The following is a 19,338-nucleotide window of genomic DNA, read 5'->3' as shown; positions in this document are numbered from 1 at the left end:
ACCAGATAGCAGCGATGGAGGAGTTGATTTGCATTGCACAGGACAGAATAACATACTTTACGGAGACGTGGGCTCCCTGGCTTGAATACCGGAGTTCACAACGCTATCAAGACTTAACCCGGGATAATGCTTGAAGGGTGCCTAAAGGATCACAACATCTCCCACACTGATTGGGGTGTATTGGGGGGGGGGTAGCTGGAGGTGATCCCACCCCCTCCCCAGGTATTCCCCCCTCGGTACCCCCCCTCAGCCCTCCCTACTTTTCCCTCCCCGCTCCCTCTCCTTTCCCTTTCTCCTTCCTGCTCTTTTCTTTTTCCTTTTTTATTTCTTATTTTATTTAACAAAAAGCTATGCAAGTGCCGACCTAGTAGTCGGACGTCTCTCCCACTCCTCGCTAGTGTTATAGTATTTACAGAGGGTATATGGAAGACTTGTATGTGAAGTGTCCCATCCCTCCGTGACTTAGAAAGGTACGAGACACTGCTGAAAGCTCCCCTTACCGAGATTATGCCTTAGAACTTCATGTCTCAGTTTATGACTATTTGCTTCACATACGTGAAGATAACATATTTTGGTTCCTGTTTTTCTGAACCCTAAATTTCATGTACCCTTATAGAGGAAGTCGTGTACATGTAGCTCAGTCATGTGTTATGTGAGACTATTTGTATAATTTATGAAAATTTCAATAAAAATTTTTGAGGAAAAAAAAAATTGCTTCTGTTGACGAAAATTCTTTTACCTCCCTGTACATTCTTTCTTACACCTCAGACACCCTGGCAAATCACCGGTAGGAAAGAGAGAGATGAGTGGTCCCGTTAAATAAGGTTCTGCTCCTCAACGCCACTGCATCCCAGATGCCTTGCACCAACCTCACGCCTTATCTGCCCTCTCTGCAGCTCACAGCCAGAAACTGGAAGTCGATGCACCTGGAGAAAGTTCTTCCACATCCCAGAAGTGACATCACCTGTCCTCCGTGACCGAACTCGGAACTGCCTACACAGCATTGGCTGCTAATAAGGCTAATGTCACTCTCACCCCCAGGGAAACATCCCCCCCTTCAGTACAGACCCTCCCTAGGCACCAAAAAGAGCAGACCCCCAGAACTCCCCCCCACATGTCAGAGGGAAAGCTGGGGTGGTGACATACAGGCAACCCTAATCTGTCACGTACCTGGTTGGTGAGCCTGACATACAGCTCCGGCTCGAGGACTACTGATAGTGAGACAGCAGCCACTGGAGCATGGTGGGGTAAGAGTGCCTAGGATCAGTCCAGAAGTCTGTGCAGGTAGTAGCCAGGAACTCGCAGGCAGGAAACCAGACTTGGCTGGTAGCAGGCAGATGAGGCAGCAGACAGGCTGGCAGATTTGGCTGATGACAGACTGGATGCACTACAGGAAGCAGGAACCTGGAGGTGCTAAGCTGGACTTAAGGAGCTGTAGCAGGCTGGAGCAACTGGAAGCAGGGTCAGGCGAGCCGGGTCGGTAACAGACAGGCAGATCAGACATAAACGGCAGGCAGAAGAGTAGTCGGGTCACAGGCAGTGTTGGCAACAGTTGCAGGGTAAACAGGAGCAGCAGGCAGAGACAGAGTCCATAGTTAAGCCAGGGGTCGGAGCAGGAAGCAGACAGAGGTAGTCAGGAGCAAGCCGGATCAGTATCAGAAGTCAAACACAGGAATCAGGATTCACATAAACGCTGTAGACCAAGCAGCAATTAGACAGCGCTGAAGCTCCGTTTAATTAGGCCGTTTGGCACCAGTCCTGGTAACAGGCGCGCAAACACATGGCCGCATTCGCATATGTGCTCGCGGCTGTTCTGCTCGTTCTTTGTTGGCACCTGCACACATGTGTGTGTCTGGGAACGGCAGCTGTGCGATGTAGACGTCTTTCCTGACACAATCCTTCTTGAGGGACAAGCAAATAAGGTACACCAAGCACAGCTAGGCTAGATCTACTCTAAAGCTCCGCTTGCCATCGACCACGTTAGCCATTGGAAACACATGCCAGACTGCCCCTAAGAGCAGCCACACAACAGATTTCCTTGCAGTTTCTCCCCATGAGGAAACACTAAAACTGAAGGTATGGTAGAGAGACACTGCTTTTAAAGTTTGATGTGGCGTGTTTCCAGGAAAAGGGGGAGGAGCAGTCTCTTAAAGGTGCTGTCCAGAAAGATGCCTTAAGGAAATGTACCTTCATATTTTTTTCTGTTGCAGGTGTACCACAATGCACAGCAGTGTGTAACTGTGTGTTGTGGTGCATTGCAATATAGGTGTTTTGTGGAGATGCATTAGGGTGCCATTCAAGATAAATAGCACAGCAACATGCATTATGCAGTGGTGTAAAAGGTCCCTTTCTTTAGGTATAACTTTTTAAAAATAATTTAGAACCACACAACAAAAGATCAATACATTTATTTTTTATTAAAGCCATCACAATATTATACATTCAGGTTGATCCAGGGACTTAAATCACTAACATTAACCAACACATGCCAACAATATTTAAGAGACAAAAATCCCCAGAAAAGGAAAGTGCAAATTCTAAAGGCTATCATATGATATGAGGGGCTGTGCAACCTATAGCATTAATACATGCTATACACCAAATGAAGTCTTAAACTTAAAGAAAGCTAATTTATCCAAGCTTGATTTATTTAAGAGTCATGGAATAACATCAATAAATAGGATATACACAAAGAATATCCTTTAACGGTATATTTTGTCAGCATTCGAAACACATAGTGCAGAGTGTGTGTTGTCGTACATTTTTGCCAACTTATATATTTGTACATGTATACAGAAATCATATTCAAACATGTTAATTTAAAGATGTCTTGCCAGTTTAGATGCAGCAGTTTAATAAGGCAGTGCAAAGAGCAGCAATTATGTGCAAAGCACAGTGGTCAGATAAGCATAAGAACGCCTGATTGGCTGCTGTAGGCTAACTGCACATGACACACACCGTCATTATTCTCATTTAAGTGCCTTAAAGAGTATGCTAGAAATATTACAGTACAACGAGCAACCATGATGTGCTGTTGCCCAGAGCAACCAGTAAAATTTCAGCAGTTAAGTGCTGTCGACTAAATGAAAGAGGAGGTCTCGTTGGTAGCTATGGTTACTGCTCCTTGTCTTGTTGAAGTAAGACCACACTAGATGGCATAATCTCTCATCCCCACTAAACTTCTTCCATTTCTATTAGTACTCATCACCATCATATATAAAATGACTCCACCAAACACTGCCTAGAAGCAAACAGAGAATAGCAGTAATAGTTGCTAATAGCTCTCAGTTAGGCCTTCAAAGAAGTCTATTTCTTGCTTGAGCTTTCATAAAAATCAGTTTTACTGTGGGGCACACATTAAATGTGATTACTACAATCAAGATGTAGGAACGAGAGCTTCTACAACCGTTCTCTGTGTATTCATACATAAAGAGAACCCATTGAAACATTGTGTTTAATGCTAAGGGATTCATAACAGCACAGTGCTGGCAAATCTATAAAATACTGCCCTGCATTCCATGTGCTGGAAATGTAGCTCTACAACAGTGGTTCTCAACTCCTGTCCTCAGGACCCACTAACAGGCCAGGTTTTATGTATTACCTTGGGGGAGATGCAGATTAGAATACTGCAATCACTGAGCAGCAAATTATATCACCTGTGATGTATTTCAGTTATCTTGCAAACCTGGCCTGTTAGTGGGTCCTGAGGACAGGAGTTGAGAACCACTGCTCTACAACATCCCTAGGCTGCTATTGTGAAGGAATCTTGTATTAGGTCTTATGGAACATTTGCGAGCTACCATACGGCCACTCATGCCTTATTCGTCAATCAGGTTTAAACAAGTTATATATTTTCCATTGTACATAGCTGCCCCTTTCCAAAGAAATAGCTGGCCTCACTATTAGGTGAGAGTCAGCACCACAATAACCATTGCAAGACATCCCCTACTACCTACGTTCATACTGTAGGGTCAAATCTTATCTTAGAGTCATCTGGTTCTTGGAAAGTAAGCATTTTTGGTCAAATAAAGTTTAATAGAAAATCAAATCATTTATATTAAACCAACTGAAAAAATTATATTTAAAAAGGTCCTTTTGAAAATAGCATTATGATACATCTTTATACATCTGTATTCCCTCTTCCAATGTGCGGGTCTGGGCACAGCCTTTTACTACTGTATAAACTATAGAATATAGTGGGCCTAATGTATAAAAGTGCTAAAAAGTAAAAAAATAAAAAGGAAAAACTGGTTTTAAAATGACCCTTAGTAACAGTACCTGTGCACGGGTGCTGTTGTAAGTTTCCTATTGCTCCTTCTTTCCTGTCACAGCTCTCTGGAACAATTTACATTTGAGTTGTGCGACTTTGGTCAGGTTTTTGAGCGTTTGTGCCAGCATTTTTGGACATGTTTCAGGCTTCAGCATTTTTATTTATCAATAAGGCTACATGTCGAAACACGTAAGACCTTGTATTATTTTGTACTTCAACTGCTACAATAAATTCATCAATTGCGGAAGTTGCTGGCTTTTTCATTTCTTTACACTACACTTAGGTGTGAACAGGCACCATTGAATAAAATGGAAATCCTAGTGTTGAAGTGCTTTTGGTGAAGCTTCAAATGATGCTTCAGAACGCTCAGGTGTGAAAGGAATCTCTAGAAATCTTTAGATAGCAGCTGTGAAACTATGTAAAAACCGACTTCACCGGAAGTCTGCCCAGATAAAATCTTCTCTTAGCCAATTGCCTGTAGTTATTTTTTCTTTTGGTTGACAGCTCACAGATCTAGGCTATAAAAGTAAATGGTTATTTTGGCCTACAGAAAAAGAAGGGATTTCATTGTGTTTAGGGTATATTTGTTAGACAGGCATTGTACATCTAACTTCTGAAGTAGTCTTAGTTTTTTAGTCTCATAGCTGCTATCTAATGATTACTAGACAATTGTGGTGGTACAAGAGAGGGAGCTTTAAACTGTCTGCAACCGCCTCTAAGCACAGGTGGTGTTAGATGGAACAGCAAGAGAAATGGCATGATGGCAGAGATACTATTCCTACACAAGGTCCAGCAACACATGTTCCAGATGTATATTATACAGAACGTTTTGGAAGTCAAAATAGAACTAAAGGCAATACTTTTTTTTTTTTTTTTATAGTTTGAGAGCGGAGATGGATTAGAACACCCATTAGGTTTTTATTCCTGTCTGTGCCCCCATTAGGAAGATTCACGCTCTCTATTTGTCATGTTTACCATTATATTTCAAAGTGAAAGTAGAAGAAAATCTTAAAATTTTGAGTTATCCCAAGAAACATAATAGAGAGGAAATTTTCCAATGGGGACACTAGTTCTGGTGACCTGGGGTGCCCCAAGGGATTCCCTTAATTTGCAGGGATTTCTTCTTGCTTCCTGTTTTGGCTATTGGACATGAAGTCAAAGGTAAATCTCTCCAATGGGACACAGATGACAAAAAAAAAAATCTGACAGTGGTTATAACCCTTAATCACTCTATCCAAAATGAAAAAATCTAAAGCTTTGCACATAGTTCTACTTTACCTTCCACCTTAAATATTGTATTAAAGTACTGCCTACCAGGTCAAATAAACCATGTTTATTATAGATTATAGGTCATGAAAAGTGACATTTCTCAACTACAGGCTTAGGAAATAGAGATACATTTTTAGATGAGACAACGAATAACCTTTCCACAGAAATCACTAAAATAACACTGAACTTTATTTACAACTGTCCTTCCATTCCAAGGCCTCGAGTAAACCCAAAACTGTCCATAAAATGTCCGATTTTCTCTAGTGGAGTCCCCCGTCAGATTTGTGATCTGCTTTGTTTTTTTCGTTCTTCACCGAGCAGATAAAATATGTTAGTGTGTCCTTTTCATTCACTGGGAGTGTTCTGAAATGGCCTCCAATTATCTAAACAAAAAGAGCAAAAGAATATATTTGACACTGGGAAAACTCAGGGGGGGGGGGGGGGAGTCTCTGGCAGGAGTACACACAGTGATAATCACATAAAAAAAATCTGACAGGATGGTTGTACCCAAGTTGATCGATAAATCAACTTGGGTACAATATGCCTGCCCATACATGGTTTGAATCTTGACTGGTCCCTGCTGAACTGCCCATGATTTGAACAGTCTATGGTCGGTTTTACTATCATTGTGACACTAAGACAAGGAAAACACAGAGCAATTAAACCTGACACATTTGCTAAGTTTACCATTTTTCTATTAGCTTAGCCTAGCCAATCTCAACTTTTTACCCCAGTGGAATTCTTGAAATAATTCAGGCATTAGGGAATTCTTGCTTAAAGCGAGTATACCTACAGCTGTACAGTGGTACATTAACTTTTGAGTATATGCTAGAAAGTTTTAAATTAAAGAATAAATAATGTTGCATATACAATTTTTGTAATCCCCTGAACTCTACTAGTAAATTATTTTTAGTAATGATCTTGAAATAAAATTAATGATAACAGAAAAGAAACACAGGCTGTAAAAATTTAAGAATATGTAAACCCAACATTTCATATTCCTGATATGTGCCTGCTGTATCATGTATTTGTATGAGAAAATATCCTGTTCTCTTTGTGTTGCTCCCTTTGTGTGAAATCCCTGGTGTTTCTGTCAGTCCTCTTGATATCCTATCAAAAACTGACCACATGAGGCATGAGAATATAGCATTGTCATTTTTCTAGCTATGCTGGGATTTCAGCCTGCTCTCCTCCGAATATCAGTCGTGTGCTGACACGCCCCCCCCCCCCCCTTTCCCCCACACAGCCATTCACTGGGAGAGCCAGTGCAATGCTGTTCCTCCTCCTCCGGCTCTCTGAGTTCCTTATGTAGCTGAGAACAGAGGTTATGTGATCAGGGGGAGGGGGATTGGGAGGGTGTATATATAGTTTCTTATATCTATGCACAAATGGATTTACCTTTCATTTTAAACTATATGGGTTGTTTTACAAGGAGAAGGTTTACATATACTTTTATTCATAGTCAGTGTAGAAGTGCCCCCTTGCACTGTTGGTCAGTGTAGGTGGGAGATCAGTTTGTTATTGTGCACTGTTGAAGGAACCCTCAACCACCCCATGAGAAACCCTGGCGGAGAAAGGCTGGTCTACCTGCAATAAAACTGCATAAAGACAGCTGCTACATTTTAGTTTGCAACTTATATTTAAAATGGGTAAAAAAGGTATACCTAGTCCTTCAAAGTTCAGCTAGGATTTCTAAATGTATGTATGTATGTATGTATGTATGTATGTATGTTCAAGCCAACTCCTGAGCCCCAGGTAGATTAATATATGTAAATTATATAATATACAGTGGTGAAAATAATTATTTCATCCCCTGCAGATTTTGTAAGTTTGCCCACTTACAAAGAAATGAAGGGTCAATAATTGTTATCATAGGTGTATTTTAAAAATGATAGAGACAGAATATCAACCAAAAATCCAGAAAAAAAAACATGATAAAAAGGTTATAAATTGAGTTGCAGTTCAGTGAGTAAAATAAGTACAGTATTTGATCTGCTACCAACAAACAATAAATCTGGCTCCCACAGACTGGCTACAGTATGTGCTCATGTGGTAGACATATCAGTCCTGACAATTTAAGAAGGTGCTCTTAACGACAACTCATTATGTGTATAAGAGACACCTGTCCACAGAATCTCTTTCTTCCACTCAAACCTCACCACCATGGGAAAGATCAAAAGAGCTGTCAAAGGACGTTAGGGACAAGATTGTAGACCTGCACAAGGCTGGAATGGGCTACAAGACCACCAGCAAGAAACTTGGCGAGAAGGAGACAACTGTTGGAGTGATTATTCGCAAATGGAAGAAATACAAAATAACCACCGATTGCCCTCGGCCTAGAGCTCCATGCAAGTTTTCGTCTCATGGGGTAAGGATGATCATTTGAAAAGGGAGGGATCAACCCACAACTACACAGGAGGAGCTTGTGAATGATCTCAAGGCAGCTGGGACCACAGTCAAGAAACAACCATTGGTAACACAATACACCACCATGGATTGAAAACCTGCAGCGCCCACAAGGTCCCCCTCCTCAAGAAGGCACATGTACAGACCCATCTGAAGTTTGGCAATAAACATATAACTTATTCAGAGAAGGATTGGGAAAAAGTGCTGTGGTCAGATAAGACCAAAATTGAGCTCTTTTGCATTAACTCGACTCGCTGTGTTTGGAGGAAGAAAAATGCGGACTATGACCCTAAGAACACCATCCCTAAAGTCAAGCACAGAGGTGGAAACATTATGCTTTGGGGCTGTTTTCTCTGCTAAAGGTACAGGCTGACTTTGCCGCATGAGAACCTTCTTCCCTCAGCCAGAACACTGAAAATGGGTCATGGATGGGTCTTCCAGCATGACAATGACCCAAAACATACCGCCAAGGCAACAAAGGAGTGGCTCAAGAAGAAGCATATTAGGGTCACGGAGTGGCCTAGCCAGTCTCCAACCCTATGGAAAATTTACGGAAGGAGCTAAAACTCCAAGTTGCCAAGCGATAGCCAAGAAACCTTAGTTTAGATTTGTAAAGAACAGTGGACCAAAATCCCTCCTGAGATGTGTGCAAACCTGGTAACCAACTATAAGACGTCTTACCTCTGTGCTTGCCAACAAGGGTTTCCCCACCAAGTACTAAGTCATGTTTTGCTTGGAGGATCAAATACTTATTTTACTCACTGAACTGCAACTCAATTTATAACATTTGTATCATGTTTTTTTCTGGATTTTTGGTTGATATTCTGTCTCTATGACTTAAAATACACCTATGATAAAAAAATATAGACCAGAGGGAGAAGGCGGAGACGGAGTCGCCGGTGACAGACATGTCCAGTTGAAGCTTCACATCTCTCGGGGCTTCTCGGTCTTTGGTGCCGCCCCGAGGTAAAAATAAACTAAAGAGTGCCAAGGATACACAGTCTAGGGGGCCCTGTAAAATGGCACAGCCTCCTTCCTCACACACAGGCACATCTCATGCTGCTAAGCAACTGCAGTTACCTCAGGATGCCTATAATGACTGACTGTGAATACAGTGCCGCCTCACAAGAAAAACAAACAGATTCCCTACATCCAAATATTTTGAGACAAATAGAAAAAATGTTACAGAAAACCTTAAAGCAGACCTCAGACTATATAACTGAAAGTCTCACAAAAGAAATCCGTGAGTTAGGCCAGCGCATGTCTGACCTAGAAATCAGAGTGGATGACATGGAAAAGAATGTACTGTTCCATGATAATGAATTTGAGATTCTTAAGGAAGAAAACCTTATTCTGCAAACACGCTTACAGGACTTTGAAAATAGAGCACGTCGATCAAATCTTTGTATACGAGGAATGCCTGAGACTATTGTTGACCTTCATTCCACTATGATCACACTTTTCCAAGAATTACTACCGTCAATCCCGGGTGATCATTTGGAGCTTCCCCCATCTTTCAAGATCATCCTTATCAGCTTTTTGCTGACCTTTCCCTAATTACTGTGGCTAAATGACATACACTGAAACCCTTACTTCATAATCTACAGCAACGCCAGATCCCTTATCAATGGAGATTCCCATTTTCTATCCGCTTTACCTATCAAAGTGTCAAACATTCCTGTAGATCCTCAGATGAACTACAAAACACTCTACAAGAACTACATCTTGTCGAAAGATCTTCAACTAGCCCTCGTCGACGCACAACTTCCAGCTCCCCTCAAGAATCCTCCAAATCTGAAAAAGATAGAGGCCGACAAAATTCCTCTAAGAGAAGTCGATTCAATTCTCCTGATATAGATCCTGTAGACACAATGGACTGAATAACTTTCACTCCTCATCTTGAAGCGTATTCAATCTTAAGGCTTGCCTTTCTTTGGTCACTAAGTAATTTACCACCTTCAGTATAATCTGACTTAACTTATTTAAAATAATACTGTTCTAGTAAGTTTTTAACTTTTCCCTTTTAACCCCCACAACCTCAGATAAACATATTTTATGTTTTATCTATTTACCCCCTTTCTCAATGACCGAACTTGGGTGTCCAAGTATTTCTCTTTTTCTCTATATAGATCTAGGCCGTTGGGGTCTCGAGAGATTGTCACTGCTCTCCCTATCTTTCCGTCCTAGGATAAACCTCCATTCTGACCTATTATTGGAGGACCTCTTCGGATAGATACTAGGCCTCAGAGTTAGCGTTTTTTTACGCACTCAGTACGCCGCTTTTTTAGTTTTCTTATTCGCACAATTTATTTACTATTATTTGACTATATGACTCTTACTCTCTCTCTTTCTTCCTCTTCATTCTGTCTGTACTCCCCTTTTGGTTCTTGCCCCCTGCGCCCCCCCCCCCCCCGGTAACTATAGAGTTACAATCCATGTATGCAGTATACTGCAATATTTCCTTTAAGAATTACAGATGGCCCCCTTAAATTACGTTAAACGTATAAGGTCTAAGTATCCCACAAAAGCGAGCTAAAGTTTTTCGCTCCTTAGCTTCCTCAAAAGCACTTGTTGTATGCCTCCAAGAAACCCATTTCGCAGATAAGGCGACCCCTAAATATTTTGGTTCAGCTTATCCCCAAGTTTTCACAGCCTCTACCAAAACGAAACAACGAGGTGTGCTAATAGCGTTTCATCGTACTACACCTTTTTCCCTTCTGACAGAGATCGAAGACCCAGAAGGTCACTATCTTATACTCACAGGATATGTATTCGATTCTCTAATCGCAGTGGTATGCTACTATGCTCCTAACAAAACTCCATCCTCATTCCTCTCCCATTTATTACAGGTAATTGATACTTATAAAACGGGCACACTTTTAATCTGCGGAGATTCGAATCAAGTCCTTTATCCTTTTTTAGATAAATCCCCAACTCCTATTACATCTAGTTCTCAATCTCGTAAGTTCGAACAAATTCTTCAACAACACACTTTATTAGATTCTTGGCATGAAATCAATCCTGCTAGGCGCCAATTTACTTTTTATTCTCATCCCCATAAAACATTTTCCTGTATTGATCACATTTTGATCTCAATAGGTATGACCCCTGAACTCCTTTCTTCATCTATTATCCCTTTACATGGACTGACCACTGTGCTGTACTTTCACTTCTCTAATACCCAAAACACAAGATTCCACATGGCATATTAATGACTCAATCCTATCTCATCCATCACACTCCTCTGATCTAAAATTAGCCATAAAAGATTACCTGGCCAATAATGATATATCCCCACTGACCCTATGGGAAGCTCATAAACCTGTTCTCTGTGGGGTTTGTATATGACAAGCCTAATTTCTTAAAAGAGAAAAACGACAACTAAAACAAAAGTTAGAAGCAGAATTTAATACATGCCACACAATCTTTCAATCCAATCCTACCCCTGTGACTAAATTACAGCTTGATTAAATTAGCAATTAACTCTCTTAAACCAAATAAATGTCCAGGCCCAGATGGCTTCTCTGCCCTATACTATAAGAAATTCTCTCATATCCTTGCTCCAATGTTAACAGACGCATTTAATTATCTCCTTAAACGATCAATCCTTTCGCCCCAAAACATTACCGGCTATAATTTCAATGATCCCCAAACCTCAGACGATACATCTTGTTCTATCTATAGACCCATATAATTACTCAACCTTGACATTAAGTTACTAGCGAAAGTCTTAGCAACCCGCTTAAATAGTGTAATAGGTTCTTTAATAAATAAAGACCAGGTCGGCTTTATCCCACAGTGCCAAGCGGCAGATAATGTTCGCAGGACTACTTTACTAATTCAAGCAGCTAAATCATGACAAATACCCCATCTGTCTCTTATCTTTAGATATCAAAACAGCATTTGATACAGTTTTGTGGCATTACCTACATTTTGTCCTGCAGCATTGGGGATTTGGTCCTCATTTTCTTAGCTGGGTCTCCTCATTATACAAAAATCCCAAAGCTTATGTTAAAAATACTGGATATAAATCAAACCTATCTGACATCTGAAGGGGTATGCGTCAGGGATGTCGACCTTCCCCACTCTTATTTGCCCTACTTGAACCCCTAATTGAACCCCTTGCTTAATCAATCCGTACTGACCCCTCTATTAAAGGTCTAGATTTAGCTAGTCACCAACATAAACTTTGCCTATTTGCTGATGATATCTTAATCTTTATGTCATCCCCTTATATTTCTGCTCCTAATCTTATAAGTAAACTTGATCACTTTGCCCATGTATCTGGTCTAATTATTAACTCTCAAGAATCTATAGCCTTAAATATATCTTTACTTCCTCATATTTTACAACAAGCGCAAACATTCCTCCCTTTCTCATGGTCCACTTCAAGCCTTCTTTACCTAGGGATAACTTTCACATCCAATCTTTCTGACATTTTCACTGCCAATTATCCTCCAATTTTGCGTCAAATATCTAATCTTCTAACAAAGGTCCTCTCTACCATTATCTTGGATAGGTAAAATTAACCTAATAAAGATGGCTATACTGCCCAAAATTTTTTTACCTTTTTCGAGTTTTACCTATCCCTGTTCCAGCATACTTTCTCAAAATACTACAACATAAGGCATTAATTTTCGTTTGGGCTCCTTGAAACCCCATCTGACCAAACACACTCTTTACCTTCCAAAGCCCAAAGGGGGACTAGGGTTTCCTAAATTTTACCACCTATTACCATGCAGCTCAATTAGCCCATATCCCTAATTATCATGGAAAATGTGAAATTCCGCTTTGGGTTGCACAGGAATCAATAGATTGCGACCCCCTTTCAATAACTAACCTCGAATGGTCTAATTCCTCCGACTGTAAAAAACCCCAATAATCCTATAACTAAACATACACTAGTCATTTGGGATAAATTTACATTAGTAAATGGACTACAATCTCCCCATATACCTCTTTTATCATTTCTTAAAAATCCACTTTTCTATCCTTCTTGGTCTTCCCCTAAATCTTTTAAAGCATGGACCTCCACTAATTTAACTCAACTCTGTAAACTCGCATCCTCTACTTCATTCAAAACTTTCCCTGACTTATGTGAAAGTCACAAACTTCCTAATTCAGAGCTCTTTCGATATCTTCAGATTTAAAAAAATGTTATGCCCTATATACAAGGAATAATTAATTTAGATAAATTAACGTGCTTTGAAAATATATGTACACGTGACCTACACATTAAGGGACTTATTTCAACTCTTTACAGTCATCTTATTACTAAACCCAACTCAGACCCACCATCATATGTGACTAAGTGGGAGATGGATCTTGGGTTTTCGTTTAAAGCAGCCGATTGGGATAATATTTGGATCACAACTAAGTCATCCTCACAAAACATAGCTGCCTTAGAGACAAATTTTAAAGTACTCACACGGTGGTATTTGGTCCCTGTCAAAATTGCGAAATATGCTCCAAATTATTTCCCATCTTGTTTTCATGGCTGTGGTCATCTTGGATCACATCTTCATACTTGGTGGGATTGCCCGGTAGAAAAAAAATTCTGGAAAGATGTATTTCTTATGATTTCAACACTGTTTGAAATCCCTATCAATCCTGATCCTACAATAGCACTTTTAAACTTAAAACCGGCCACTCTCTCCTACCGCCAATTCAAACTCCTATTACAGATCACTACAGCCACGAAACAAACAATCGCCAAAGCTTGGAAATCCCTGTCCTTAATAATTGCTGAAACTAAAAATCAAGAGTCAATCAAGCAATGATCCATGCCAAAACAGAGGCTATAACTAAAGATAAAATATCCAACTTTGAGAATATATGGAATCCCTGGGTGACTCACTTTCTGCCTTCCGATTTTGATGCTTCCCTACTAAGACCTTGGTAATCTTGATTTATACTTCCATTCATGGTATGTGTTTATTACCATGTACTACCCCAGGGAGTGGGACCCCTAACTACCTCTCATTTCTTTCTTCCCTATCTATTTTTTCTCCTAAGATTACTTTTTATTTTATCCTCTTTCTTTCTTCTACATTTGTACATTATTCTAACATTCTACTTCCATACTTATTCTCAATCTCCTCTTTCAATTTACTCTTTATATAGTTCTTTTATTTCCTTGGTTATTATACCAATTGTACATAGTTCCAATATGTAGTATAAGATTTTAGATTATATAATAAGTTATTTCTTTATTTTTATTAAAAAACTATACTCTTGATAATTAAGACCTTTTTTTTTTTTTAATCTGAGTTCATCTTACATTAACCTGCTCTAAGTTGGTTTTATCCACTCTTATACAATGTATGACGCAATCTTTTGAGTAGTTAGATCCATGCTAAAATTGTTTTAGTTAAACTACTTTTAGTTTATGTTGGAACTACAAATCAATATTATTACCATATATGTGATCTTTCACAGAAGGTCCACCATATGTACTTATGTATACTAATTGTTAAAATTCAATAAACAAATTTGAAAAAAAACTATATAGACCCTTCATTTCTTTGTAAGTGGGCAAACTTACAAAATCTGAGGGATCAAATAATTGTTTTCCCCACTGTACAAATAAATGTTATAACATACAGGTATAATAAGTTGAGTCTCTAGCTCCAAAAAGTTTGAAGATCCTCAATTGAGCAAGAGATGCTTGTTATCAAATCTATATTGTAGGAAAATAAGATCACAAATAGAAAGATTTTGTTATGTAAAGGCCATCTCCTACTTGTATTTATCACTAGCAAATCTTTGTGTGCTCTTTATATGACAAGCTCTGTGCACACACTTGGGAATTTTGCTCAAGAGGAAAAGAGAAGAAGGTGGAATTTCCTTGAGTGATGACCTCCCATTATGATGACAGCCTTTTTCATGAACAGTTCAATGGGTCTTCAGGCACTATTTATGGCTTTAATAACACAGTGCTTTAGGAAAGGTATTTTTTAAGTGGCTGCTTCTCATAGCAAGATAAATATAATTTCACAGAAAGGGCATATATCCTTTCTGCTTTCTCTTCAAATAAAGTAGCTGCCCCTTGCATTGTGCAAATGAATATTTATCGCATCCAACAGCCTGCTGCCTGCAACCATACATCTCATGGGGAAATCATCTTTGTGCTAAATGCACCTGCGCAACCGATTCCTATAGACATATATGGGATCATCTCCCACCCCTTTTATCTTTGGGAGCTGACCCCACAGATGTCTATGGGGATCAACTGCACAGACACTGCCCGGCAAAAAACATTTCACCAGCTGATGTAAACACTGCAGCGGACCATGGCATATAATTAAGTACACATCTGGAGCAGGCGAGGGTGGGCTACTTTAGGTCAGGGGGCACAGATAGGATAAGTGTGCTGGCCATGAACATGCACTCATCCTTTAATCCATTCTTAGACTGGCTTATATGGGTTACTTCACATTACAGCATTTTTGCTTTTGTTAAATAAACCTGTAATGTCACAAGGACAAATGACATTAAAAATGTGATGATGAATCTTTCAATAATACAAATATACTATGCAGCTGTCAGTATACATCAACATTTCCATAGCACAAGCAATAAACTTACTTCAACAAGCTGTGCTTTATTCAGTCCAGGCCTTGCTTGTAGTTTGAAATGCCTCTTATATCTTCTTAATGTGTTTACTTGCAACTGGAAAAGGTCCACCTAGAACATTAAAAAGCTATATAAAATCAAGGTTGCTGCAAGGACTACATGATACCATCTGAACCTTTTTTTTTTCAGTTTCACAAACGGCCTTCAAAACAAGTTTCCTACAAAATTGCTTTCCTCACCACAGACGTTCTTCACACAACAGGAGATAAAATGTTAGAGAAGCTATCTTGTAATTTATGCTTTATTTTATATGACTATAAAACAGTATTGGAAAATACAGGTCTAGGGATAGCAGACTGTTTTATATCATTTATCTGTTATGACTGAAAAGCCATCGAGTACCTGTGAAATGATTTCTTAAAGGCCTTTGTACACATTCGTGCCATAGGAGGGTGTTCAGGTGTTTCTACTGGGCCAGACAGTTTACAACACCAAGAAAATGTTTGGTCTAAAGTTCTTTCAGGTTATCACTCTGTCTGAAGCAGCAGACATGTTTGATCTTACATTTATTACAAACATACCAATTGATGGAGGGTAATAAAGAATGTGTAGGGCACCAATACTACAAGTGGTGTAGTTTCCACTTTCACCAGTTTATTAAAAGCAGTGATTCTCAAACTGGGGGGTGCCGTGGCACTTTAGGATGAGGCACATGTATATGGAAGCCACACTGTCCCCATTCCAGAGGCACCATCCTTCAGTGTCTCACAGTGTTCTGATAGGAAGTTGGTTTGTGACACGGCTTTGTCCACTGGAGAGTCACAGTAGGGAGAATCATAGGATAGACCAATGGTCTCTGCAGCTGTGGACTCCGCTGGCCATTTTGGGCGAGTCCACGTATGGTTTCAACATGGTGCTTTTGAGGCATACTTAGGGAACCTAAACATACATACGTTTCTATAAGCATTGTACTGATAATGGCTGCAGTATTGTTTCCTTAATGTGTATGCAGGATGGGGGAAAATAAAATAATTTTTTTTTTAACCAAGGAGAAAATTGGCCTTACGAAAATATAAATCTACATACTCGCATCCACGTTGCAGCATCAGTGTGAAGCCACAGCAGTCTCACGCTGGCTCCAAGACTGAAAACTGAGCTGACTGCTGATCACAGTGGTCACTGTCAGTCACCACTCTCAGCTCTGCTCCTCCAGCACTCACTGGAGCGTCAGGTTAGGGTGGGAGTGGGTACACCATGTGAGCTGGTAATCAGGCAACTGGGTGAATCCAGACAATATTGTTGGGATCCTTCCAGAGCCTGCCACAGCTCTCCCCTGTCAGTTGATAGCGGGCAACAGCCCATCAGCTTACTCTGGGTCACAGGAGACCAAAGTAAGTGTACTCCTGTGACCCACAAAAGAACTATAGCCAAAAAGCTTTGAACTTGAAAAAGTCCAAAGTACCTGAAATAAATAAATAAAATAAATAAATAAAAAGAAGTTTGAGAACCAATGATTTAAAACATGTTACTAATTAGCAGCCAAGGCAACCATTTAGTCAACATTTTTGACGAGACATGGCTGATGGATGAATTTACACTTTGATTATCTAATACAGCTTATCACTGACCACCAATGAAAGGTGGCACTTTTTCACCAACTACAGGCACTACAGTTTTCACTGTCAAATATGATAGTGAAACTGTCAAATATGACAGTTATTTATTCTTTTATTACAGTATATCCACAACTTATGAATCCAAATGATGCACCCTGAGCCTTTATAGTTTTAACTATAATTGGAAGGGGTCAGGGAGCTAAAAATTATTTCAAGAAGTCCTCTGGGGCAAAAGGTTGAGAATGGGTGCTCTATATTTAATAGGTGATATTCTTTTAAAATGGTGGTACCTAATCTACTTTAATAACAAATTATTTTTTAGTTCCTTGGTTTATCTTTGCTGTCAGAATCACCAAACAGTGGCTGCATTTTCCACCAAACTGCTTAGACAAAAGTGTGCCAAAAATGATGCTCACATAGTGAAAATACACACCAACAATTAAAGTGGTTGTAACATGTTACAACCATATCCAGGGTGTAATATATAACATGTTACTAAACGAGCAGCCTCTCAACCCCCCCCCCCCCAATCTTCTCCCCGTATCTACCGGCTGTCACAATTTATTTTTCTAAATGCACACCTGCAGGGCTCTGTCCACATCATTCATTCACAAAGTTCTGTGAACTGGAGAACTACAAGCTACCGTCAGCCATTGTGGATGATGACTTGTAGTTCTCAATGAACTACCAGGGTGCTGATGGGAGCTCTAGGTAGTTCATCGATTCTTCCGGTCATTCAATAACTGTCTGCCTGTATGAGGTACGGGAAGACAGCTACACTGACAGTCTGCAGGAGCCTTGCATTGCACCCGCAATCTGATCGTGGGTGCAATGCTTTACAGACTCTTAAAAATAATAATAATAATAATAAATGCATAAATTGCCCTTTTAAACCTGCAAAAAAGGACGTGCATTTATTTTTTTTCCAAAGGTGATCTCAGCCTTTAATGCTTTCTTTGCATTACGGGAAAAAAAACTCTTCTGTGATCAGCCCCCCCCCAATACTTATCTAAGCAGAACTGTACCTGAGAGCAATAGTGCTGCTTTCTCTTTCCCTCCTCACAGGACATGGAGGCAGCAGTGGAAGCCATTGGCTCCTGTTGCTGTCAAACGCTGAGAGCTGGAAGCAGGGGGGGAGCCTCGCTGTGTTTGTCAATAGATGCAGACAGCCTGGCACTGGGTGGAGCCAGCCTTAGTGCCCCTACAGCAAGCAGCAGAAGGAAGGAGGAGTCAAGAGCACCAGCAGGAGACCCCAGAAGAGGAGGTTCTGAGCTGCTTTGTGCAAAACCATTGCACAGAGCAGGTAAGTACAACTTTTTATTTAAAATAAAAATAGAACCTTTACAATCACTTTAATAGATAGTGAGTTCAACCACAATACCAATCAGCCAACTGAAATAAACAGGTCATTATTAACTGTATTTAATTGTCTGTTGAGAGGGGATAGATCTTTGGTCAGGTTTTTATGTCTGTTTGTACCCCAATGGTAGAGGTAATGCCCATTTCCTGCCATAGTGACAGTGAACACATTGCTGTTAGCTGAATTTCTCGGAAGCATTTTCTTTATTTTGCTATGGAGAGCTAGTAAGCAGCCCACCAGCAGAATACTTGAAATATGTTTATGTTACCGCTGTATTCTCTGATATTAAATAAAAATTAAAAAAAATAAATAGAATGCATTTTTTGAAAGGTGGCTGGGGGGGGGGGGGGGGGGGGGCGCAGAAATTTGGTCTCGAAACAATGCCCAGGCCTGCATGGCAAGAAATGTCTTTTTTTTTGCAGTGGGAGCAGAGAAATTTCAATTGGCAATGTACTGACCATAAGAACAATGGCTACATATTGCACTTTAGATTTTATATGGCCAGCAACTTATAATAAATCACAAGACTACGCAATAAAAATAGGAATGCTCAACAAATATTTATTGTGGTCTGTGTAATATGTGCATTTAGCAAAGAAGGATATGTATAATTATTAAAGGGAGTACACATGGGAAGGGCAATTTGCTAAGAGCTTGATTTACCAAAGTGTGATTTGCTTTGAAGAACTATAAAGTGAGCCTGGACCTGATTCACTAATGTGGAAAGGGAGCTAAAATAAGCCTGTATTTACTGCACACATCCAGTCATGTGAAGAGGATATAGATTTCGAGTCCACAGAATCACTTTAATCTGAATAAATCAGGCCACAGAAGGACATTAA

At 39.9% G+C, this 19,338-nt stretch overlaps 1 protein-coding gene across 2 annotated transcripts in view; it reads right to left on the bottom strand.

Annotated features, from left to right (window-relative positions):
- Nucleotides 1–2,397: 2,397 nt before the first annotated feature.
- Nucleotides 2,398–19,338, bottom strand: part of SAP30 (Sin3A associated protein 30) — a 36,821-nt gene continuing 19,880 nt past the window's right edge. The window contains exons 3-5 of one of the 2 annotated variants that reach the window (XR_012236766.1): nucleotides 15,533–15,631; nucleotides 3,739–5,922; nucleotides 2,398–3,556 (exon numbers count right to left, since the gene is read on the bottom strand). Coding sequence is in view for 1 of the 2 variants with exons in the window: in XM_073606436.1 (XP_073462537.1) it covers nucleotides 5,800–5,922; nucleotides 15,533–15,631 (222 nt within the window). In the remaining variant the exon portion in view is untranslated. Of the gene's footprint in view, nucleotides 5,923–15,532; nucleotides 15,632–19,338 lie in introns of both variants that reach the window. The other variant, XM_073606436.1, reaches the window with a different exon arrangement.

Source organism: Aquarana catesbeiana, linkage group LG01 (genome assembly GCF_042186555.1).
Source record: "Aquarana catesbeiana isolate 2022-GZ linkage group LG01, ASM4218655v1, whole genome shotgun sequence".
In the NCBI taxonomy this organism is placed as follows: Eukaryota; Metazoa; Chordata; class Amphibia; order Anura; family Ranidae; genus Aquarana; species Aquarana catesbeiana.
Note: the sequence above shows the minus strand (reverse complement) of the source record. Positions and strands in the feature narration are given on the sequence as shown.